Here is a 25,092-nt window from a genome sequence, read left to right as displayed (position 1 = left end):
TGAAGTGAGGGGCGCTCTTATCATCGTACATCATCATACATACATCATCTCATTCCGGCCAATCACAATTTGCGTCCTCACCTTCGTCATCAATGTTTGAGTTACGCAATGTTTGTGTTTAGACAAACACTCAAAATTGTCCATTCATTGTCGATGACAAAAGTTGGGTTACACACCAAAGGCTGGACCTCAAAAATATAGCTGCAAGCAGCGAAAAGTTGGGGCCAAGCAGTAAGAAAAACTGAACTGAGCGGTGCAAACAGACCCGCTTATTGTGCATATTGCATAGTCTTTTTCTTCGCTGCATTCATACTTGGTCCCTTTTATCGCTGCTTGCAGCTATATATATGTTTTTACAAATTTCTTCACGTACAAAGTGTGTGTTTCACATGTGTAAACAAGTTCATGGCTTTTGGACAAACGAGGCATGAATTATGCCTGTTGAAATTGCTTGTTATCGCTGCTTCCAGCTATAAAAGAATAATCACATGTGCAAATGCAGGCAGAAAATCAGGTTTAAGCGTTTTCCAAACTTCTCAAAATCTGATTCATTTTCAAACGATTGCTATAGGGCCACCTTTTACTACCATCCTCTACCATACTGCAAAGTAGTTTTATGTAGTTTTCGAGATACGAGCCAGCAGAAGATCCTAATTATAACCGTAATCTATGCACCCGTGACTGTTTCAGATCCATATAAAACTGTATAAAACCATATATACGTCAATCGCAGAGAAAAGAAGCTTATTATATTAACTGTTTTTCATATAATTCAAAATGGTGGCTGCGCTAATGTTCATAGGTGAAAAGTTATTCGGCATGAGGAGATGCATATGTATCAAAGTTTTATTGCTGACAGTCAAACGGTTCATGAGCTATGCCTGTTCAAAGTTTGTATTTTCAATTGAGTGCTATAGCGCCACCTTTTAGCCAATTGTTGTGGGCTTCGCATCCTCACCGTTTGGCATAGCCCTCTACCATATTGCCAAGTTTCATGAAAACCGACTGCACGGTGGGCCGGCCGGTCCGCACCGTCGGCCGGTCGTTTTATAGGTCGGCCGGTCGTTTTTTATTTTATTTATTTTTTCTTTTTTTTGTACCGGCCCATGCGATAGGTCGGCCGGTCTGTTGGTAGGTCGGCCGGTCCGTGAGTGGGTCGGCCGGTCGTTTGATATGTCGGCCGGTCCGTGGATAGGTCGGCCGGTCCGTGGATAGGTTGGCCGGTCCGTGGATAGGTCGGCCAGACGGTCTTTTTTTCTTTTCTTTTTTTCTTTTTTTTCGGGGGACCCCCAAATGGTAACTCTGTCATTTCTCTACAGTTTTGGACGGGGGTGGGCTCGTTGGAATCGTGTCGCCCCCCTGGGGGCGTCTTTGGGGGTCTCAAGGTTCGGGGACCCCCAGGGACCCCCAGGAACCCCAAAATGGTAACTCTGTCATTTCTCTACCGTTTTGGACGGGGGTGGGCTTGTTGGAATCGTGTCGCCCCCCCCTGGGGGCGTCTTTGGGGGTCTCAAGGTTCGGGGACCCCCAGGGACCCCCAGGAACCCCCAAATGGTAACTCTGTCATTCCTCTACCGTTTTGGACGGGGGTGAAAAGTGTGTGTGAGAGAGAGCTATAGTAAGAAGAATATGCAGATCACTCCACTATTTAAAATTTAATCCTCAATACAATAACATGTATTTTTCAGAGCTTGAAAGGTGTCTTCTCACCGCAAGTGTTTTCACCATTAATTACACACTGCATGGTTTTATGGTGTTGACAGGCATCTACTTGAAATCCACATGAACAGGCACACACATCCAATTAAGGCATAATTAGCATTCATCATCTACAACACCTGGGGCACAAAATCAAGGGACTGTTTAATAATCTCGTGTTGGTTATTCCAAGCGTCAAAAAGTATTTAACCATTTATTTGCCATTTTGTTCGCCAGATTAGTTTTCTTCTCCCCGAATTGGGCAATGTTGTCTTTCTATGTTTCCACACACAATCGATAAGGTGTTTACTTGCCAAAGTAAATGTGTTTAAGACCTCAGCCGGTTTAAGATAATCGGGGCACGGTGTTGCCAGAAGCTGACAAACACATGTTTTGTCAAATTACATCATGCGCAGCAGATGATTTCACTCAGTATGACATACAGTACAGTACATGCTTTTCATCTAAGCCTTCCAAGGCTGAGTTTATATTACATGTATAATGGTTGTACAGTATAGTGGATTATATAGGAGACTTTCCTCTCACGTTAGCCTGCTCTCATACTGTAGTAACTGTATGACTTTGGTGGTTCCCTAATATCCTTTGTGATGTGGAATACAAGTTGAGACATAAAAGCCCAAATATTTACCAAGATTTTCCAGTATTTCAAACACAAATGTAATATCTCTGCTCACATACGTAGTATGTGTGATACAATGGATGGAAAAAAAGACATTTCTTTTGACAACTGAGCCTCTATGTATTATTCGCACATGCACACACACACAAAGATGAAACGAGCTGTTTAAATGAAATCCTAGTTGATTAAATTGAATCACTGTGCTGGCCTGGAAAAGTAAAGAGAAAGTGTACACTCTCACATGTGTTCTCCTTAGTCGTTAGGGAGCTATTAGACATGAACTTGCAGCACTGTACGTACATTCCCTTTTACTGTGGACGTGTGCACCTTTGTTTGAAACTACACCCTAATTATCAAATCAGCTTTCTTAGTTTTGCATCTGGCAACAACACGTGTAAACAATCAAAGAAAAGCTTTGGGGTGAAATCGAGTAACTAATTTAAACGGTGTTCATTCTACAAGCTCACAGCGCGACACGTTGTGTGAGCTTATAGATCAGCTATTTCTGCCGTACTGGCGAGTAAGGGCTCACCCAGTCCTGTTTGACAGTGTAATGTAAAACAGGCTATGGTCTTTTCTCAGTCCCAGATTGTCTTTCTCTCTGCTGTGCATTATCCATACTGTGCCTCCTGCTGCCTACACAGCATTACTCTCTTGATTATGTTTTGCCAACTGTGTCCCATTCTTGGTTCCCTATTCTAGGGCAGAAGTATCCTTGGCCCCTGGTTTGGATGTATTTCCCAGTTCTGGGCTGAATTATGCTTGGCACATCAGGCTTAGTGAGACTTGGGTATGTTGCCAGGCTTTTTACAGCCGCATATGTTCACAATAGGGCTTTTCAGGATGTAGAATATTTCTGGACAAGGGGGACTCGCTCCTCGGCAACGTTTTTAATTTCAACCAGAAACTTGATTCGCTTTCGTAGACACTTGCTCCGTCTTGCCCGCCATGGTGCCCCCGCAAGCACACAGACACACTTCGTCAGGCTTAAAGGCCGTGTCTCCCAGCAGGCAGACCTTCAAGACTGTTTAGCACTGTCAGCTATACTTATCACTCACTGGGGGAAAGCTGGCTCTTTGTTATTGGGTTATAACGGTGGACGGCCAGGCTTCGACCCGCTCCCTCCAGCGCTGGTGCTGAAAACAACATTTCACGTTCCACACGCCGCCTAATCCCGACATCGACAGAGTCGTCTGTGCGTGGCGACCCTCCGTATTGCAGTATTGTGGAGTGGGTTTGTTTGCTCCATTTTTCACCCTAGCCTGTCTGTTTCTCCTCCAGTCATCTGCCTGGCCCCGCTAAAGAAAACATTGGCCCCGTAGTCCAACAGGAAATACTCCCACATCTGGTGCTGGTTCAGAATATCAACATGAAGAAGTAGGCTTTATGGGGAGTTAATGTGTGCCCCTCTCTCCCCGCCTTGTGCCCCCCTCCCAAACCCCCACCAAATCCCCCTGCAGCCCTAGGGGTCGACCTAGACCCTCGTACCTCCAGGCTGCCCCGTGCGCCCCTAGAACCCACTCACTGAACCCCCCTCACCCCGCTCTTCCTGTGTCTGTGCGAATCTTCCCGGTAAGCGAGAAGGAGACTTAAGCAGGGGGTCTTTAATGGGGCACAAGGAGCTCAGCCTCTCTCTCTCTCTCTCTCCCCTACCCCCCCCCCCCCCCCCCCCCCCCACACACACACACACACACACACACACACACACACTCACTCTGTGGCAGCTCTGTAAATAATCATAGAGAACCCTGCATTCACACAAATTAGTCACACTCCCAGACAGCCTCTCTGGGACTCTTATCGCTGCTGTACTGCAGGCACTGCGGCACACACGTACTGTATGGAACTCACGTGTACACTGAACACACACACACACACACACACACACACACACACACCAGTCGCACTTGGTTACACATTATGACTCATATAAACATTACGCTGAAGCCTCTTGACAGTAGTGCTCCATCTCAACTGAAGTCCATGTGCAAATAATGGTCTTTTTTAAAGATTTATATTTTGGCATGTCTCACGCTTTATTTCAGACTAAGCCCATACCTGTCACTCCGCGTTTTTTTTTAAAGTTTTTTTTTAATAGTTAAGGTCAGTATAAAACGGACAGAAATGAAACCATGGGGACAGGAGACGTGAGACGGTCCTCACGCCCACAAGGAGTATTATGGTCTGTGTGCACTAACTGGCAGAGCCCTCACATATAATGGTAAATGGTGCATTTATATAGCTTTACATAGATTGTGCATTTCATTCACCCATTTGCACACGCACACACACACACACACACACACACACACACACACACACACACACACACACACACACACACACACACACAGTTGACTGAGGAAACCATGCAAGGCTGCATGCATCCATGCTGTGCATCAACCTGCACAGCGGGAGCAATTAGGGGTCTTGCTCAAGCCTCAAGTACACTTCGACGGTAACTCTGGGGGAGCCGGGGATCGAACCGGGAACCTTGCGGACCGAGAACCTTGCGGTTGCCATACATCCAGACGCTCTACCTACTGAGCCACTGCTGTCCGCCTGCCCTGTCCGCCTGCCCTGCCCTGCTTATGCTCAGCTTCAGAGCCTTAGATATAGACAGAGTTATGCAAACTGCGTTCACTTCATGGGGCCAGTCCAATGGCGGCTCTCCTACATAGACTACTATTGAGCGTGGGGACAACCAACTGGGCCAAATCCTGGACCCGAAGTAGTCAGAAATGCATTGGACTCAGGCAACAGCCCAGCTTTAACCATCTTAAATCCATTTATTTTCAATTGTTTTGTAGTAATAGTACAACATAAACAATAAAGAGACTTTAGTCATGTTGCACACATGCTTAAGCTTGTACATGGGCTATTTTCGGAGCACATATAAATATACAGTATAAGATATAAGTCAGACTTAACAGTCTAATGTACACGGCTGGCAGTCTCTCTCTCTGTCTCTCTCTCACACACACACACACACACACACACGCACACACACACACACACACACTAACACACACACACACACACACACACACACACACACACACACACACACACACACACACACACACACACACACACACACACACACACACACACACACACACACACACACACACACACACGCACTGTGGATGTGTGTTTCTCTCTCTGACAGAGATAATATTATTGCATGCTACGGTATCAGTGTCTCCCCTCTGCCCCACACTGAGTATACAATAGTTATTAAAGAGGTTGTTATGCTTGCGAATAGGTTGTCTATTTGTTCTGGGTCCTCACTGTGCTCTTCCCATCAGGATGAGCGTGTGTGTGTGTGCCTGTGTGTGTGTGCCTGTGTGTGTGTGTGTATGCGTGTGCGTGTCTGTCTGTGTGTATCTGTGTGCAATGTGCATGCATGTTTGCGTGTGCGTGTGTACATACCAATCTTTAGTGGAGATTGGATTTAGTGGATGTAATGTAAACCCTCCTTTTGGTTAGAAAGTCAGTGTTTCCTCTCCTCACCCAATGCGTGTCCTCCTTTCCTCCAGAGCAGGAAAACAACATAGTTCCACCTCTCCCTCTCCCTCTCCCTCTCCCTCTCCCTCTCCCTCTCCTCACCAGTGGCTGATGACATGCCAAATCTGGCAGTCACCATCATTTCACAAGCCTTATGAATACCGTCCGGTTATGTTACATTACATTGTAGAGTCTCACACCCAAAGAGAAGAAAACCAAAAGATCTGCACGCCGTCTTAGATGCTCCTAAACAAACGGAACGCAACAGAAAAACAATGTTACGACTGGGGATGGAGCAGGATGGTGATTGTAAGAGAGGGTACCAAGCGCGCGCGAGCATGCAATCACCATTCTGCAATTATGTGCTAATGACAAAGATCAGAAACGCCCCAAATTAAAACCACTAAAGCCCTATATACCGTATACTTCATCCTGCAATGAATGGAGAAAATATGTACGAGTTCAGTTATAAGCTACAGGCCTTTGTTGCTTTAGAAATGTCTGATAACATTTGAAATCTTTTCCAAATGTACAATTTTGCCTAGAATGATATGGCCAAAATAATATGCAAGGTCAAAGTGGTTTAAAGATTCGTTTTTGAATTTGCTACCAGCAGACACTAGACAACCTCCATTTATAGCCTACAGGATATAGTGGAATGCAATGTATGCGCGTTACGCTGCGATTGCCACTTAATTAATTAGAGACGGTTCCAGGCTTTCTAACCTTCCTCCATTCCCGCAGGCCGCGTTACCCCCGAGCAGCTGTGCTCCTACGCGCAGCTGTTCCGGAGCAGTGTGGCGGCGCTAGAGAGCCACTGCGGAGTCCTGCAACTGGCCCTCGCCACCGCCCAGACCCTCCGGCACCCTGGGCTGCTGCGCTGGGACGCCTGCCTGGCCTTCGAGAGGCTGCTGCAGCAGGTACACACGCACACGCACACGCACACGACACACACACACACACACACACACACACACACACACACACACACACACACACAGAACTTCACATGTCCTGCCATTGGCCATTCAGTAGATTGTCAGAATCAGATCATGGTCAGTGAGAAGAGTTCCTCTGCTGGACACTTCTTTTCATAGCAAGGCTAATCAGTGAATAAAACCTGCAGGGAAAACATGCATTTTCCGAAAACCTTCAGGAAAAGAACACACACACACACACACACACACACACACACACACACACACACACACACACCCCTTAACCCATTTTAGACCTGAGGGCGATTCTACAAATGCCTGCACGAAGTGGCCTGCTGTGAGCTCGTACAGTATATATGCTATTCTTCTTGAATAGCCAACACAACAATCTGAAATGACTTTCCCTGTTCTGTGTAACTTTTTCATACTTCTTTTTTCGATATCATTATTCTCTGGCATATTTTGCTGCTACACACACACACACACACACACACACACACACAAACACACACTCGTCTTAACCACTTTCGACGTGATGTCCCTAATTTTCAAATATAGTGGCAGAGGTGCACAACGTTGTCGCAATATGGCGTGTTTATTGTGCGTATGACGAAGTATAGAGCTTTAGTGGTTAACTCATGGAGCCCTCCATCCATGTGAAGAAAGCCGCTCTGTGACATTAGTGTCTCTCTCTCTCTCTCTCTCTCTCTCTCTCTCTCATGTTTACATTTCTTTGCTATCTTGAGCCCCCTGTTTGCAAAACTATCTCAATCCTCGGAGGCCGCAGTCATGCGCATGTTTTTAAAACACTAAAGCAATGAACATCTGCAGTGGCCTGTTTTCCAAATGTAATCTCGGTGGGAAATGACTGATCGTCCACCATAACCATGATGTGTGCTAAATGCCAAATTCCGTCAGGTTTTTGTTGATGTAATGCAATGAAATTCCATTCACTGTCCTTGTACTGTGTGCAGGATCGTGTTGAAGTTATAATCAAAAGTAAACCAAAATCAAAATGTAATCCATGAAACATTCACATTAAACAGGCGAAATTGCTGATCAAAGCCCCGAGGTCGAGGTCCATTCATATATGCTTTCAGAGTTAAATGAACACTTGTTACATTTAAATTGGATACAAATAAGAGGACAATGAGAAGACGACACATACAATAGAAACTTTGAGTTTGAGTTTGTAAATTTGTAAGTTTGCTTCGTTGCAAAAAGAATGCACTCAAACAATGCTTTGAAGACGTGCAGTATGAGTGTCTGTCTGCACAGCACAAACGTCTAGTCCAGGGGTCTTCAATGTTTTTTCAGGCCATGGACCCCTTCGCTGAGAGAGAGATGAAGCAGGGACCCCCCCCCCCCCCCCCCTCCCCATTACATATTGTATAAAATAATAAAATTGTGTTGCAGATCAAACTTAACTCTCAATACTGGTCTGCTCTTTTTTCATCACTACACCAAACCTCTTTGACTAAAATAGCTGATCTGCAAGCTCACAACGCCTTGCGCTGCAACGCGTTGTGAGCTTGTAGTAGGCTTATACCGCATACGTAGAAGCATAATACAGGGACATTTATGAAAAAAATAGATGAAATATGGATATATGAGGTGACACATTTGTTTTATGGTGTAGGTTTTTGAGTGTATTAATTGGTTTTATTTTTATTTTTAACTCAATGAAAGCCATTCAATCATTGACATGAACACTTGTCCATTCCCGCAGATATGTGGTTTTGACGTGTTCCTTTAGTGTGTCCAGGTGAGTGGGAGTGGGTGGGAGCTACGTAGGGGACAGAGAATCCTGCGCCAAAACAGGCAGCCAGAGGAAAAAACACACTGCTTTCATAAACAAGGCCAGTTGTGTTTGTAGGAAAAACATTTGGATCCAGTAAATGTCGCAAAAAAAAAGGTCCAGATTCCCAGCAAGCTGTTTAGAGGTTTGGTGGGAGATGAGACGAGGAAGGGGACTAGTTTACGGGGGCAGACACGGACACGGGCAGATGTACAAGTGTGTCAAATCGTGTCACGGTCAGAGGGCAAAGAGAGAGAGAAGGTTTTGATGTAAAAAAACAGACAGTCCTCAGATTTATTAGTTTGACCCACACACATTGTGAGTGCCAAACTGTTGTAATGAAGCTGTTTGTTTGTCTGTCTCGGACTGGAAAACAGCCATTTGGCTCAACTATGCACTACTACTAACTTAAGAGACAGATCTTTGACAATCAGATTTTAACCTCATTCCTAGCTGGTTTCAACTTTCAAATCGCAACACAGCGATGACAAAACATAAGCGACGTACAGTAACTTATTAGGGAAGAAAGGGTTCACAGCACCATGACTACAGGATCATACATATGTCGTGATGGACCTGGTGACGGATATCCATTCTGTTGTTGTGTGCTCCGTTGTGCATAGTAGGCCTGATTCATACTTTGTCTCATGGCTGTGGCACTTCGCAAGTGAGCTTGTGGTCCTGCTTTTTTCGCTGAAGGACAGTCTTATGACGGTGTAAATTTAAGCATTACTCACACCAGTGTTGTTTACCCCATTATCACAGAAACAGATCAGATTAGGCCAACACGGTCTGACTCTGAAGACAGAAATCCTACCTGATTTCTTGCAAAGAACAGAACAGTCCTAAAGATCATACTGGAGAAACAAATGAATCTGAACAAAGCCATGGTTTCTTTGTTTCTCATCATTCTGCTGATCACTGCGAAGCTCCCTCGCAGCTTGTGGAACGGCTAGGCGCCATGCTGCAGCCACTTTAAGCTAACTAATACTAAAGACATTTCCTCCCACTCTTACGTGCCTGTTTTCACAGGGTCTTTATATCAACTGTGGCGGTTAAGCTATCAGCGGGACGGCACAGTATTTAGGAACTTATTAAAGTGGATCTACGGAAAGAAAACGAAACGCAAGCTCACACCGGTGCCCGGTGCCAAACTGGAATTTGAAAACAACCTTGTAAAAACCTTGCCGCTTAGTCGGGGGGCCGTGGTCTGTTTATTGCCCGCCACAAAAAAAACAAAAGAAAGAAAGGGAGAAAAATAAGACAATTCAAGGGCTTTGAGTTCCTGTGTTCGTCGTTCTCCATTAGTCCAATTTGATGCGCTCCCATCCCCATGGTTGTGTGTGTGCTCCCGTCCCCATGGTTGTGTGTGTGCTCCCATCCCCATGGTTGTGTGTGTGTGCTCCCATCCCCATGGTTGTGTGTGTGCTCCCATCCCCATGGTTGTGTGTGTGCTCCCATCCCCATGGTTGTGTGTGTGCTCCCATCCCCATGGTTGTGTGTGTGCTCCCATCCCCTTGGTTGTGTGTGTGCTCCCGTCCCCATGGTTGTGTGTGTGCTCCCATCCCCTTGGTTGTGTGTGTGCTCCCATCCCCATGGTTGTGTGTGTGCTCCCGTCCCCATGGTTGTGTGTGTGCTCCCGTCCCCATGGTTGTGTGTGTGCTCCCGTCCCCATGGTTGTGTGTGTGCTCCCATCCCCATGGTTGTGTGTGTGCTCCCATCCCCATGGTTGTGTGTGTGCTCCCATCCCCATGGTTGTGTGTGTGCTCCCATCCCCATGGTTGTGTGTGTGCTCCCATCCCCTTGGTTGTGTGTGTGCTCCCATCCCCATGGTTGTGTGTGTGCTCCCATCCCCATGGTTGTGTGTGTGCTCCCATCCCCATGGTTGTGTGTGTGCTCCCATCCCCATGGTTGTGTGTGTGCTCCCATCCCCATGGTTGTGTGTGTGCTCCCGTCCCCATGGTTGTGTGTGTGCTCCCGTCCCCATGGTTGTGTGTGTGCTCCCGTCCCCATGGTTGTGTGTGTGCTCCCGTCCCCATGGTTGTGTGTGTGCTCCCATCCCCATGGTTGTGTGTGTGCTCCCATCCCCATGGTTGTGTGTGTGCTCCCGTCCCCATGGTTGTGTGTGTGCTCCCGTCCCCATGGTTGTGTGTGTGCTCCCATCCCCATGGTTGTGTGTGTGCTCCCATCCCCATGGTTGTGTGTGTGCTCCCATCCCCATGGTTGTGTGTGTGCTCCCATCCCCATGGTTGTGTGTGTGCTCCCATCCCCATGGTTGTGTGTGTGCTCCCATCCCCATGGTTGTGTGTGTGCTCCCGTCCCCATGGTTGTGTGTGTGCTCCCGTCCCCATGGTTGTCTGTGTGCTCCCATCCCCATGGTTGTGTGTGTGCTCCCGTCCCCATGGTTGTGTGTGTGCTCCCGTCCCCATGGTTGTGTGTGTGCTCCCGTCCCCGTGGTTGTGTGTGTGCTGTACCTAGATCCACTTGACCCCATATATCTGCCGTCTGCTTTGACTCAGGCTCATGATAACTGGCAGGCTTTAGAGGGACGTCTGTGTCATTAAAGTTGAGCTTGTACGTAAAGAACAAGCTGTTGTTTTGGCCGTGTGTATACCGTACACCGTAAAAATGTTCAGTGTCACTTTAAAGCTACCATCCGTACATTTTATGTCTCTCCCGGCGGAGTGGTAATTGCGACAAAGGCCGAACTACAATAAGGATGGCAGGCGGTGCGTCTAGTGTCTAATCCGGTGCAGCGCCGTCTGCTTCAAATAACTTTATTGACATTGTAAACCAGTAGGTGTCCTACCCTATACCAGGGTCTAAATTTCTCAATGGAAGTGTAGGAAGAGGAAGACCACATCCGACTGCTGTATATGTACTTTTATATTAAATTAATTAAATTAAATGTGCTACCATACTGATTGGTTAAAAAAACAACATTTTAGTAAGTCCAGGATTGTGTCTTTAACTTTGAGTTACAAATGAATAAATCAACACTGATGAAGTTACATATATTATTGTCGCACTTGAGGGTTGGGTGTGAAGTCCAAATCGCATTACTCCGGAAAGGTGTAAGCGCACCGTGAGAGTCTGTGTTTGCGATCGAAACGGAGCCTGAGGCTCGCTGAGGCTTTAAGCAAAATGAGCTGTGTGTCCTTCACTCACCCTCTGCTTATTTACTTTCCATGTGAGTTTTTCTTTTTCACTTTGGCTCGGTATACGTACGTACGGACACAGAGAAGTTAATTACGTTAGAAAATGGCGGTCGGAGGGACGGCTTACTGCCGCGCCTGGCGGTCGGCCTGTGTTTACCCTGCCTGAGTGTGCGAGGGCTGCTGCGGGTATGGGCTGGACGCACACTGCTGCTCGCTGGACACAGGGACGGTTCACTGAGGCCAGACACAGCTACGGTCCACTGGGGCCTTGTGGGAAGTCCACTAAAGCAACAGTCCAATGAGTTTAGGCCAGGAACGCCCATGCCTGAGCAATACCACTTAATTTATGTACATCAATAGTTAGCCCATTAATACCTGAGGCCGATTCTACAAGTGCCTTCTTAATCTGTTGTTCTTCAAACACTTTCAATATTTGAAAAAAGAAAAGTAGCCAATGCTACAATCTAAAATGACACCGGTTTTATTGACTTAAATATGCCATCCTGGTGTCACAGTTTTCTTACAGATGCACTCTGTGAGTTTCATTTTTTATTATTATATATTTTTACTCCGGATTCGAACCCTGGTCTCTGGCAAGTGAGACCAAACCTTTACCCCTCTTTCAAGAGGGCATGCCCGCTTGGCCAGCGCAGATATTGCCCTTATGAGCTTCAGGCAGGCAGTGTTACTTGACAGCCAGTAGGTTGACAGGTATTAGGCTTAGGCATAGCTAACATATTGTATTAACATATGATACTATACTATACCATACAGATTAGTTTAAAGAACATTTTATTTACTAAAATAACTTATGAATGACAGCTTTAAACAATACAAGTCATGTCTTTATTTATTATATTTATAACATACAGTATAACATTGAAATATGCTGACATTGTGCATTTGTTTGTTTAACTGTATGTAATGTGTTTTATTTTCGTTTTATTTAAATCTTTGTCATTATTATTTATTTTTTATTTGTGCTGCCATGGGGATGTGGGGGGGAAAGTATATGTCAATTGTTTTGAAAATACTTCTTTGTACTGTAAAGAAAATCAATAAACATACGTTTAAAAAAAAAAAAAACATTGAAAAATGCTCAATATTGCTCAGCACTGGGAACATCGAAGGTTTCCATATGCAAAAGTACTTAACTGATACAGAATTACAGATCCCCCGTACGTCTGAAAAGCTCTTCGGAACACTCACAGCTAATGTGAAATTGTGTGTTCCCGCAGAGTTCCTCCATATACATTTTATTAGCCACTTTTAATGCTAAAGTGATGTTGCTGTGGTCATGGGAGCTGGCGGGTTGTTAGTTAGCATTATGGCTGTGGTTTACGGGGGCTGACATTGCGGTTCGGCTGTGATATAGGTGCGGCGAGCGTGACAGATGGGGTGGTGTTTATGTTGCTATTAATGCATATAGGGCTGTGGTTCTCAATAGTTGGGTCTGGGGACCCCCAGGGGTCCTTGAGTTGGTTCCGGTGGGGGTCCCCAGCTAAGTTGTTGATAGTTGGGGAAACAAATGGATTGTAACTCAGAGTGTACAAAATGTGTCCTAATGCATATAGCAAACTGGGTGTCCTTGAAATGAAATGAGTTTGAGAACTAGAGGACGAACACAGCCACTGTAGGAATACTCATTAAACCTCCAGTAGACGCGTTGTATAGATCGGCCATTGTCTGCAAAAGGATTTCCATGGTGTAGAGGGGGAAAAAGGGGGAGCCAAGTATAGACCCCTGCGGGACTCCGGTCAACTAAAGTATATAGGGTATAAGTGGTTATTAAACAGCCAAATCTCCACTTAATTAACACTGCCACCCTGGACGCCCCTACCCCTTGCTGTGGGCCCGCGCTCTGAAGCACGGCTCTCTAGCTGCCATCAAATCGGGGCTTTAAGTCTGAATGGGTGAGATTGAGATGGTTTGGGTCAGGCCCAGACCATAACGACTCTTGTATGTGTGCCTCTGTGTGTCTGTGTGCATGCCCCGGGTGCACGCAGGGGTGGCGCAGGTATAACTCAACAGAGCCTGTCTTTCACCACTTCCCAGAACATCACATGGCTGCACGCAGCAGCTTCCCATCAACAGGTCAGCCAGGCCAGCCTCCAACCAGACCAATGCACTCATGTACTACATCCCTTCCACAGAGGACCCTGAGCCACGTGCTGTGTTATGATAGGCAGGTTACAGCAAAGGAACTATGAGGTTAGACTTTTTGGTTAAATACTTTTTACTTAATCCATGAAGACCTGAGGCCGATTCTTCTAAGTACCTTCGAAATCACTAGTTCTCACACTTTCAAGAAGTTTCAAAGTGTCTTTATACCTACAGAAACTTACAAGATTACAAGATTTGCGCTGTTGAAATATTAAAAAAATATTCCACATTTGTCACTTTTTCAAGACTTATTGGAAAGTTGTCTCCCTCTCAGCTTCCTTACTGTCTGTCTGCAGTCCCCCCCCCCCCCCCCCCCCCCCCCCCTCACATTTCCTACTGTCTGTCTCGGTAAAGAAACAAATCCACGTGGGCGTGAACCCGACCACTCTCTTTGAAAAAAGGGGGGGGGGGGGGGGGAATGTATGTGTGCGTGTGCGTGTGCACGCCACGCTGTCTGCTGTTGATTATAGGAGCTGTGTGTCATATCAGTGAAAGCGGTAGCAGCACTGGAGCATAGCTAACCCATGTAACCCCGGCCTGTTGCTCTATCTCTGCTGGGATTACCAGGCCCTGCCTCTTCAAACATTCCACCTCCAGTTTAATACCGAGTCCCAGTGTATGGCTGGGCTGTGGGCTCTGCCGGGGCCTGGTGTCCCCTCTCTCCCCTGGGGGAGTGAGGCTCTCAGTCACTCCCCTGGGGGAGTGAGGCTCTCAGTCACTCCCTGTCCGTGCTGAATATTAATGCACGTTTCATTTCCTATAGGCTCCAATAGCTCCACGGAATGGCGACGTGCGTGCGGTACAAACCGATGCCCTCGCAAATTATATCTTTTTTTTTCTGTTTCAGTTTTTACATTTTCAGTGCACAACACAGTCGTGCAACCAAGTATATTCAATTCTGTTTGGTTTCAGTCATATTTTTGTCACCAGAAATGTTTTTCATTGAATCTAGTTTTAGTCGACCAAATATCATACAATTTCTGTCGACTAAAGGTAGTTAATTTTGCTGGCCCGTGATGGAGTCGTAAAGCCTGATTTTGAACTTATTGGCATGCTGAGAATAGCCGATCTACAAGCTCACAATGTGTTGCGAAGTGTTGTGAGCATCCGCTGTTTTCAGAGCAATAACACCCAAGCACAGCCAAACATAAATGACTTGTCCTGGACATCTTTTTCACTAACATTTTAATCTAGTTTTTAATTTGTTGACAAAATTGTCATTACATTTAGTCTTAGTCATCATAGCTTAGTTTTTATTTCGGCATAGTTTTTGTCAGTGAAGAAAGGTTTTTGTCGTAGTTTTAATCAACGAAATCAACACTACTTTAGATTGAATTCAATAACCTGTAGGGACCTGTTTATAATTCGTCACTGTATGTTTATGTCAGTGTTTATGCTGTGTTCAGTGTTTGGAGCGTGTGTGTGTGTGTGTGTGTGTGTGTTTGTGTGTGTGTGTGTGTGTGTGTGTGTGTGTGTGTGTGTGTGTGTGTGTGTGTGCTGTTAAAACACGGAAAGGGAGGACATGGCGTTTCTCCTCACTTTGGGGTTAAGAGTTGGGATTAGGGAGGTTCATGTTAAGGTTAGGTTAACGGTTCACATTAGGCATGAATAGAATGATGGGCCAAGGGTAGAGGTTAGGGAATGAACGCAGTTCAGTGGAAATCAATCCAAAGTCCTCATAAGTACTGCTGTGTGTTTATATACGGTGTGTGTGTGTGTGTGTGTGTGTGTGTGTATGTATGTGTATATATATATATATACATACATACATACATACACACACAAAAGTCCTCATAAGTACTTATGTGTGTTTATGTATGACATGTATACAGTAGGGTGGTGTGTGTGTGTGTGTGTGTGTGTGTGTTTGTGTGTTTGTGTGTGATTATCTGTCAGCTGGTATTTATCTCAACCTAAATACTGTGATACATACTGCTGGCTGGAGCCACTCGCTCGATCAATCACTGGCGATACAGTGCCCGTGTGACGCCTGCTAGACTCCTGACCTTTCACCCTTAGCCCTTGACCCCCGTCCTGGACGGAACAGTGAACTGCAGAGCCTCAAACCCTGCATCTGAGGTTCTGCATCTGCAGGACCTCAGTGGCCATGCCGCGACGTCCCCCGTCCCCCCGTTACGTAAAGGATAAAACCAGCACGCGAGGTGAAGCGCGTCCGCGGAATACTCAACGGAGCACTTATAGATGCAACATCTGGTCTGGATCATTTCCCATGGCGACAGTAGAGGGGGGGAAATGTTGATATTGGTCCCTTGCAGCTTTCATCTTATCTGCGCTGCATGCCACAGACAGACGGGAGGGGGCTGTAAAGCCTGTAATTGGCCTTTCCCCAGGGTACGGAGCCGGTCCCCAACAACCCAGACAGTCTCCCTGCTTCTCTGTGTCTCCACGTTTAGCCCCCGCAGGGGTTAAGGGTGGTTTATGATTGAAAATATAGCCAATCTACAAGCTCACAATGCGCATCACACTACAATGCATTGTGAGCTTGTATGTAAATCGCCTATTTTTGGTTAAATCCAGCACGCATAAATGCCTGATTTGTGCTCTGTCGCGCACCAGATTTTGTCAGAGATCGTAAACAAAGTAGTGTGAACGACTGCGAGACGCTGGCTGTAAGTCTGGGGGCGTCCGGCGTCTCGCTGATGACAGCCCCCCCGCTGTTTTACTCCCTCACATGTAGGGTTGACCCCAGCTGACCGCCTCCTCATCTGTCCCCCTCCCCCCCCCCCCCACACACACACATAGTCATACTCAACCCAGTTCACAACCTGCGGCTCTCTGACGAGGAGGAGGTACCGTAGTAAACATGGCTCAGTCGGACCCCCCCGCCCCACCTCCCCTCACCTCGTCTCAACCCACTACGATGGGATCTTTCCGCCTTCTTTTTTGTACGTTCTCCCCTCCTATTTTCCTCCCGTCCACCGTGTCCGCAAGGGTTTTTTATTCCCCGTGTTTGTCACGCCACTGTTCCAATACAATCAATAACATGCGCATTCCTATATCCGCTGTCGCTGCGGGCCAGATTCCACATGGCTGTATCGTGCACCACAATAACAAGAGCTCTATCAAAAGATGCAACTCCACTGGGTTCATCTCATGACTTATTTACCTCTCGCGCTTCCTTCCTGTGTTTAGCTATCAGGGGGATAACGGCGGAGAGGGGGAGACGGTGATGGAGTTCATTCCTCCCAGGGAAGGCCCAGGACTCGGTCCACCTCATCCCCCCCCCCCCCCCCAGAACACGGGCCCTGGGCCGGCTGTGTTTACATTGGTAGCGCAGGGCCACGGGCCTAATGTACCGTGTGTTTACCAGGCAGAGAGAGGTCCTGTTTACAGAGAGGGACCTTCTTAACGGAGGTGATGTACAGCCGGGCCAGAGGGCAACGCCAAAGCCATCTCACTTCCTGTTATCATTACCTCTCCCACTCTCCCGGCGGAGAGGATCGCCACACGCCTGCTCTACGCCAACCCATCCCTAATGGAGCCCCGTCCATCAGATCATTACCCCACAAACTGCACAGTAAAGAGTAAAGATCCACTCTAAAATCATGAAGATAGTGTGCCAAATGTAACCGAATGGACCCGCTTGGTTTCATTCGCGCTCTCTCAGGGTTAAATTGATATTGAGGATTTTACCGTGTACCACAAAAACAAATAGACCCTAAAACAAACAAGATCCGATCTGATGAAGTCGTCTGCTATTAAATTGCCTCTGCTCGACAGCTCCTTGCCCCGCGGCTCGATTGTAATTTGCATGTGCTGCGTTTTAAACGTTCCGCTAAGCATCTTTACAGCGAGGAAAAGCCATCAAATCCATACATTGGCCCACTGAACAGCAACTTAATAGGCCTCGTTAATAGCTCCATGGCCATAGAGCGGCACTCTGAATGTTAAGGCCGATATATGCTTGGGTTGTGCGCCGTGTCGCACACCTCATATAGCTGATCTACAAGCTCACAACGTGTCTCGCTGCGACACGTTGTGAGCTTCTAGATCGGCTATTTGAAATGCACGACGCCAGCGCAGCCACTAAGCACAACGGGGCTTTATGATGGTCTCATACGGCCTTTTATGCTCTCTACATTTTCTCGAAAAGATCTTGGTCTTATAGGTTTTCTTTCTTTTCTTTTAGCATGGCTCAGTGTTGAGTCAGAGCTTTGTTCACCACGTCAGTACATCTGTGGCACATTTTTTGTACCGGTCTCTATTGTTTACTGTGGCTCTTTTCACGGCGGAGTCAAAAAGCCTTCATGTCAGGAGGATTTTTTTATGTGGCCTGGGACTTTTTTTTCCTTCCCCCTCTCCCCACACGAGTGTGTGTTTGTGAGTGCTGCGCTGTGCTGGGTTTTTGGCTGTACTGTTTTCACAAGCTTCGAGAGGAGGATTTCTCACACTTGGGCTCGAACGAAGTCGGCGTTGAAAACGCTCGACCTTTCCTCGGCGAAGAAAATGAAAAAGCCAACGCCCATCGGGGCTGTATTCACTTACAAAACACACTTTTGGCAGTGAATTTGACAACACACGCTGGGCACAGTCGGAAAGAGTGTACTGTAGTGTAGATGATACTGGGCCTCGGCCCACTTCCCTCACACGGCTCTGTCGCATAGCAGTGACGCCATGTTACACATGGCGGTGTTGGTCCGGATTCCATATAGGCGGGGCAGGGGAGTGGGATCAGAGGGTCTCGCGGGGCTCCCGGTGACCAATCGAGTCTCCTCCTTTCTCCCGGGTGAATTGGGTCAGTGTGGTCTGTGCTGACTTGTCGTCCTGGCGTCGGACTCCATTTGAGCACGCTCCAGCAGGACACCACAGGCCCGGGGAAAATCCCCCCACAATGCCCCACATTCACCCCTGGATTGTAACAAGGAAGGCCCTGGAAAAAGCCAAGCGTTAGAGTGAGGTTGGAGGGGGGAGTGTGGATCATGGCAGAGGGGACTTAACAGTGTCCCAGTGTCCCGGACAGAGAAGGCTATCACCCTCACCGGACCACCGAAGCACTCCATTAGTGGTGACTCGTCACCCCCTGCCAAGGGCCTCCATTCCCCTCACTGTACTGTATGGTCATGGCAATGTACACTATAGGCTTTATATCAATACTGTGATATGAGACTAGATATGGTCTGGGATTTTGGATATCAAAATTGTGATATGGCATAAGTGGTTTTAATCAAGGCCTCTATTTTATAGTTTGGAACATTTGCTAAATCCATCAGCTCAGTCACAACGTGCCACACTTGTAGATCTGCTACAAACAAATATCATGTTAGATTTTTGTCCATATCACGAGCCCTACAGTATGTCAGAGTCACCACACCAACATCACCACTCTGTCGGTGGTGATGTTTTGGCAGAACGTTCGGCAGACGTGATTGTCGAGGAGAACAACAATATACTGTGCCCCCAATATTTCATAAACAAGGAACTCTACAAAGCGTGGGCCCCGCTCGGCCCACAGCCGTGGGACTCCTTCAAGGGCTTCCAGGCCCCGTTCTGTTCTCCTGCGGCGTGCGGTGAGCATGATACTTCCAGCGTGTTCAATCAGGTCACTAAGTGTGTCTGGGCTTCCTGTGGGTTCGCACACAAGGCCCTCTGTTCCCCCACATTGAAAAGCTACACCTCGGGACAGATTAGTTATCAGGTCATTTGTCACCACCTGCGGAGCACACAGGGGGGGTGGGGTGGGGGGGTGGTCGGTCACAGGCCGTAGGACACGTAGAGATGTATGTGGGTTATTGTGTTATCTGTGTCTGTAGGCAGAGGGACATTCCAAGACCTTTGTGCAGCTGTGTCTTTCTCCAAGCAAAGGATGCTTTATACGTCTTGCACATCAGAGGTGTTTATTTCATGGGATTAGATCACATTCATTTAAGATGAGGTAGATTTTTCACCACCAATAAAAGTGCCAACCTGTATGAATGTGTCCTCACCAAATTAATAGTTTGATGTGAAATATTTCCGGGTTGTTTATTCATCAGCCTTCCGGTGCGTAAGGACATTTAGTTGTACACCGGCAGGACGCACCAAAAAATAGCCCATCTTCAAAGTCACAACGTGTCATGGTGTGAGCTTGTAAATCGTCTACTTCCGGTGTGCGAATAATGGAGGGGCCCTTGAGGGAGGCCAAAAGTTGTCATTGTGATTGAACAGGGTAGTATAAGTATGTGATCATTAACTAATCTTAACCCCCTGGAGAGCTAACCCCTGTGGACCCATGCGTTAGGGACTGGATCGTGACAGGCCCGCTACGTATGTCCATGCTACAGTATAGCTAGCGCCTGTGATGAATGCCAAGCCTAGTGCACGGAACCCCCTTCTGCCTTTGAAATCACATCAGACCGATCAGTATGCTATTTTTCAACATACTTTTGAGTACATACACAATAGTATGTTTATTCCATGCTAATCAGACCACACGGAATGTCAGGAAAGTGACCCGTCTTTTGGCAACGCAGAGGTACTAAACATAATGTGTTTCATCACTGTGTCTAGCAGTCATATGCTGAACAATTAAACAAATAACTTAATTCTAGATGTGTTTGATAGAAGAGTAATTGACGTTAAGCCACATGTTTTGGCACTGCATGCAGCCGATACAGTACAGTATGGTTTTGTTGTTGCAGGAGCCAATACAGTACAGTATGGTTTTGTTGTTGCAGGGACCAAATTGCATTGTGAGACATTTACACAAGGCTAGTGTCCAGTTGTATTGCAATAATATAAATATATTTTCTGAATTTAGTATGCTTTCCCCATACTATTGAGCTCAGCTTTCAGACATACTAAAAAGTAATACTAATTTAGCATACTAATAAATAGTATGTTATGGAATGACCGGGTCTATACCTGTACTATAGGCAGACTGATGCCCCCCCCTACTGCCCTAAGACAAAGATGAATAGGATACAGGGGATGTGGGTGGGTTAGGCAGGCTCCCCTCAGGTCGGTGAGCAAAGTGGGACAAGGACCCCTCTCTGTAACCCTCTGTAATTATACCCAACTGAACCCCCCCTCATCATGCCCACCCTTCTTCAGCCCCAGGGCCTTGACCAATCACCGACGTGGAACGGGGGCTCACCGGTCACCGCGGTAACAAAGCGGGTCATTCTGGGTCAATCAAAGACAGAATCCCACCACCCTCGGCTCTGTCATTAATTACCCAGGGTTCCCCAGGGCGCTGCTCCGCTTGTATCTGATCTAGCGAGGCGGGCCGGACCCCCGAGAGCTGTGTGTGTGATCAGGTGGAGGGCCTAGCCTAGGATAGCGCAGTGGTTCTCACACCTTTTTATTTCAAGGAGTTTGATAAAAGTTTCATCTCTGAGACGTCAATCTACCCCGTACAGTCCTGAGTGTTCATTTAACTCTGAGAATGTACAAGCGGAACCAAATGGACCCGTACACTCTCAGAGTTTCAGTCATCGGACTCGTCAAGGACCCCCAGGGATCCCAGGACCCCACCTTGACAACCACTGTGACAACCTATCTGTAGCGGGGTCATCGGGGTGACATAGGCCAGCCAGGTGAGCGCAACCACCTCCGACCACGTTTAGGAAGCGCCGTGTCAAATGGACATGTCACATTACACATAATAAGACGATTCTGTGACCCGCATGCGACTCAAAGGGGACCTTTTGGCCCCAAACTGAGGGCTTTTGTTTGACTGAATGTTAGGAGGGACCATCGGAGCCGAGCGCCGAGCGTTCTGTCAGCATCGTTGGAAGTCTGTGAGATCCAGCTGGCACGCAGAGGGCAGCGTGTTTGATTTGGGCCGACCACAGCGTCCACAGACCGGTCCTGTCTAACTTTATATGTTTATATGTTTTGACAACATTAGCTGTATCTGGTTTTCTGCTCAGCCTTTAAACTGGATCTGCTATTTGCATTTGTTACGAAACATGTAGACAAAGAAGAAGAGGGGGAGGGGGGACATGGAGTCTTCTCCTTCTCCATCTCTTTTTTGTTGTCCTGTTTGGGAAGGTTGGCTTGTGTTATTTTTGGGCGGTTGACATGCATGAGCCAGAAATGAAACTTATCTGGGGTTGGATTTTCAGGAGGTGCAGACCCCCCCCCCCCTTCAACCCCCCTCGAAGCTCACCTCGCCATGATTGACAGCTGGACATAGAGGGGGAGGTGCCCCGGGCTCTCTGCTGGGGTCTGGAAGTGCTTAAAACTGCTCCTATATCGCTCTCTGCCCTTTTCCATCTATCTGATTATGTTCCACCCTTTGTTTCCAGCCTCTACCCATTTCTCTCAAAATTCTTCCTCCGTCTTGCCTCTCTCGTTCCTCCCTCGCCTCTCCCTCCCTCCCATCTCCCTGCCTTGTACTGTAGATTGGTGTCATCGTGTGTCGATTTGTCGGTATGTGTGTCTCATTATATGTGTCTCTATCTGCACTGGGTGGATGGTTCTGCTACAGCAGTGTGAACGAGCAGCGTATAACCACATGCTGGAACATCCAAGGCTCTGCCTTTACTCTCTGCGAGGGGAGCCACTTCAAATGGAACCAACGTGGCCCTCAGCGATGCGTATCTATCAATGAGATGTTTGCAAATGGATCCGTTGGTGGGGAAGGGGGGAGAAAGCCTCAGAACGACTGCCAAAGCACTGGACATGTTTAAGGCTATTAAGACAAATGGAGACCAATCGCCACCACTTGTTGCACAGACCGAGTGTAACAAAATGGGCTTCTTCTTCTCTTCTTCTTTTTCTTGTTTCCATCTCCAATAAACGACATGAACTATGAATAGACTTCTTCCACAGGACTAGAACAAGGGTGTGCTATTGTATAAAGGTATTATGAAATGTTTTGGTTAAAATAAAATAAATAATGTGTTATAGCTCGCAATTCTGATAATAATCATTGATGTACATTGTTCAGAAACAAGGGTCCCATATTTAGTAAACAGATGTGGGACACCAATTTAATCCAATCAGGATAGAGAACCATGTGTGTCCCAGTTCCAGTATTGTCTACTCTTTTTTTGTTTTTTAATCACGTCCAATTTCAAAACATATTTTCTGTATACCAAAGAGCTGGGAAGAGACTGGCAGAACAACAGGCAACGGAATATATAGCTATTTAACACTTATTTGAACAAAAACGTATCGCTTACACCACCATAAGCTTCAGCATTTAGGCGGTAGAGTTTAATGCCAACGGCATACTCCCATTCTCAAATCGTTTGTGTTTCCTGCCGCAAAGGATATGAGTTTAAGCCGAAACAACGCTTTTTTCCTTGGGCCTGAAACCGGCTTTGTTTGAACAAAGTTGAAACACTCGACTTTGCGTAACATGCGAGGAAAACCTCACTAATTCTTGTGTTTTTTCCCCCGTCTTTCCATGCTTTCATCTGGCATGAACTTGAATGCCCCCGACTCCCTCCTCCCATTGTTCTACGCTGTGGATACAGGGGGAGCGAGAGCGACACACACACACACACACACACACACACACACACACACACACACACACACACACACACAGATGTGGGCCTGTTTGTCTCAAAGAGTGTTGTTTTCATGGAAATGGCAAAAGGAATGAAAGTAACCCAAAACGAGCACCGACGCCGAACCACTCATTATGAGCTGGTGCTGGGGGTGGGCGAGAGGTGGTGTGGGTTGGGGCGTATTGCAGGGGTTGCTGGAGGGTAGCAGGACTGACGGGTGGCTCATACATACGTCTACCATATGCCTCCCTTCCCTCAAGCATCCCCTCCCCCCAACTCCCTGTCTCTCTCTCCTCCCTGTCTTATGCCCCTCCATTCCTCTCTCTCTATATGAGGAGATATTTCAGATGCTGAGGTCGCATCGCTTTCATGTTTGCACTTGAGATGTACAGTATCCGTATCTCTAAACATCACATACTACAGGCCAGACGTCAGCCCGACTACTCAGCTCTGCTCTGCCCGCACCCCTCTTCTCGTTCACAGCGGGAGGGAGAGCGCCTATTGACAGGAACAAGGTTTATTTATTAACAACATACACAGCATACGGTGCACTGATTTATTTCTGATTGTGCTCCAGTATGTGAGCATACATTCTGTGTGATTGTTTGCGATGAGCGCGCGTGTGTTCACTCTGGGTGGCTGGGTGTTTGCATTCAGGCTGTTTGGCTTTCAGCCCGCTTCTCACTTTTATTGGCACCGCGGTGGGAACGATGTCTTTGATTGTATAGAGAAAATGCTGCGGTTAGTCAATTAATTGTCATTATTGCGTGACAGGCACTCTGACACCAGAGGTCAGGAGTTGAAAGACACGACACATGAACAGAACAGTACAAACTTTTCTTTGCTTTAAATAACCACCCCTCCACATCCTGCCTAAAGCATAATACTACAGATGTTTAAACCCGCACGATCATACGTTTAATTCTGCAAGTTTGCACTCTAGTCCATTTGAAGTTTGGCTCCAGTCAAGAGTTCTGCGACCGCGTGTTCTTTGCTGTGTCTTTCTCGCGTCTTTGTTGTACAGACTAGAGCGAACGTCGGTGGGGGGGGGGGGGGGGGGGTTGTTCGTCATTGAAATCTGGAGATCTGACTTCTCCAAACATCTTCAAAAAGATTGCTGATCTACAACCTAACACCGCCTCGCCTGAGTTACACCAGCATTCATTGTTGTTGTGAATCAGCTTTTACTAATAGATCGTTATTTCCTTTTGTCAAATAAGAGTGGGCGCTGAAGAAGTCAGACCCAGTGTTTTTATTGAGCTATTGGATGTGACCACAAATACAGCTGTTTAAACATAAATGTACAGTTTTGGAAGGAAAAGAAAAGAGATATGGATGACAGTAATACCCAATGATCATTATGTAGAAAATAGGCCTTGGGCACTCCTACTTTACCCCTATACCTTGTTGACAGGTGTCCCCCAGGGCTCTGCACTAGCCTGTGAAATCTATTCAGGGAAATCACCGATCTACAAGCTACCGGCGCGTTGGGAGCTTGTAGATTGGCTATTTTCACTAAATGTTCACCTATTTGGACATGCCCAGAAAAGCGAACAATGGGGTTCAAGTGGTTAAACTATGGTTATATAGAATTGATTGCGAACTCAAAGAGTGCATTAATCTTATCAGAGATAAGCTCTGGAGATACTCACAGTCTCACACCATCAGGTGAGTGAACAATACAGTATATTATGTTTTGATTGTGGGTCTTCACACTGTTTGGACA

At 46.8% G+C, this 25,092-nt stretch overlaps 1 protein-coding gene across 1 annotated transcript in view; it reads left to right on the top strand.

The window, feature by feature from the left end:
• Positions 1–25,092, top strand: part of scfd2 (sec1 family domain containing 2) — a 176,608-nt gene that overhangs the window by 21,557 nt on the left and 129,959 nt on the right. Inside the window, exon 4 of the mRNA XM_083766887.1 lies at positions 6,593–6,768. Within this exon, the coding sequence (XP_083623013.1) occupies positions 6,593–6,768 (176 nt within the window). The remainder of the gene's footprint in view (positions 1–6,592; positions 6,769–25,092) is intronic.

This window comes from Protomyctophum parallelum (assembly GCF_964188405.1).
Source record: "Protomyctophum parallelum genome assembly, chromosome: 6".
Lineage (NCBI taxonomy): Eukaryota > Metazoa > Chordata > Actinopteri > Myctophiformes > Myctophidae > Protomyctophum > Protomyctophum parallelum.
Note: the sequence above shows the minus strand (reverse complement) of the source record. Positions and strands in the feature narration are given on the sequence as shown.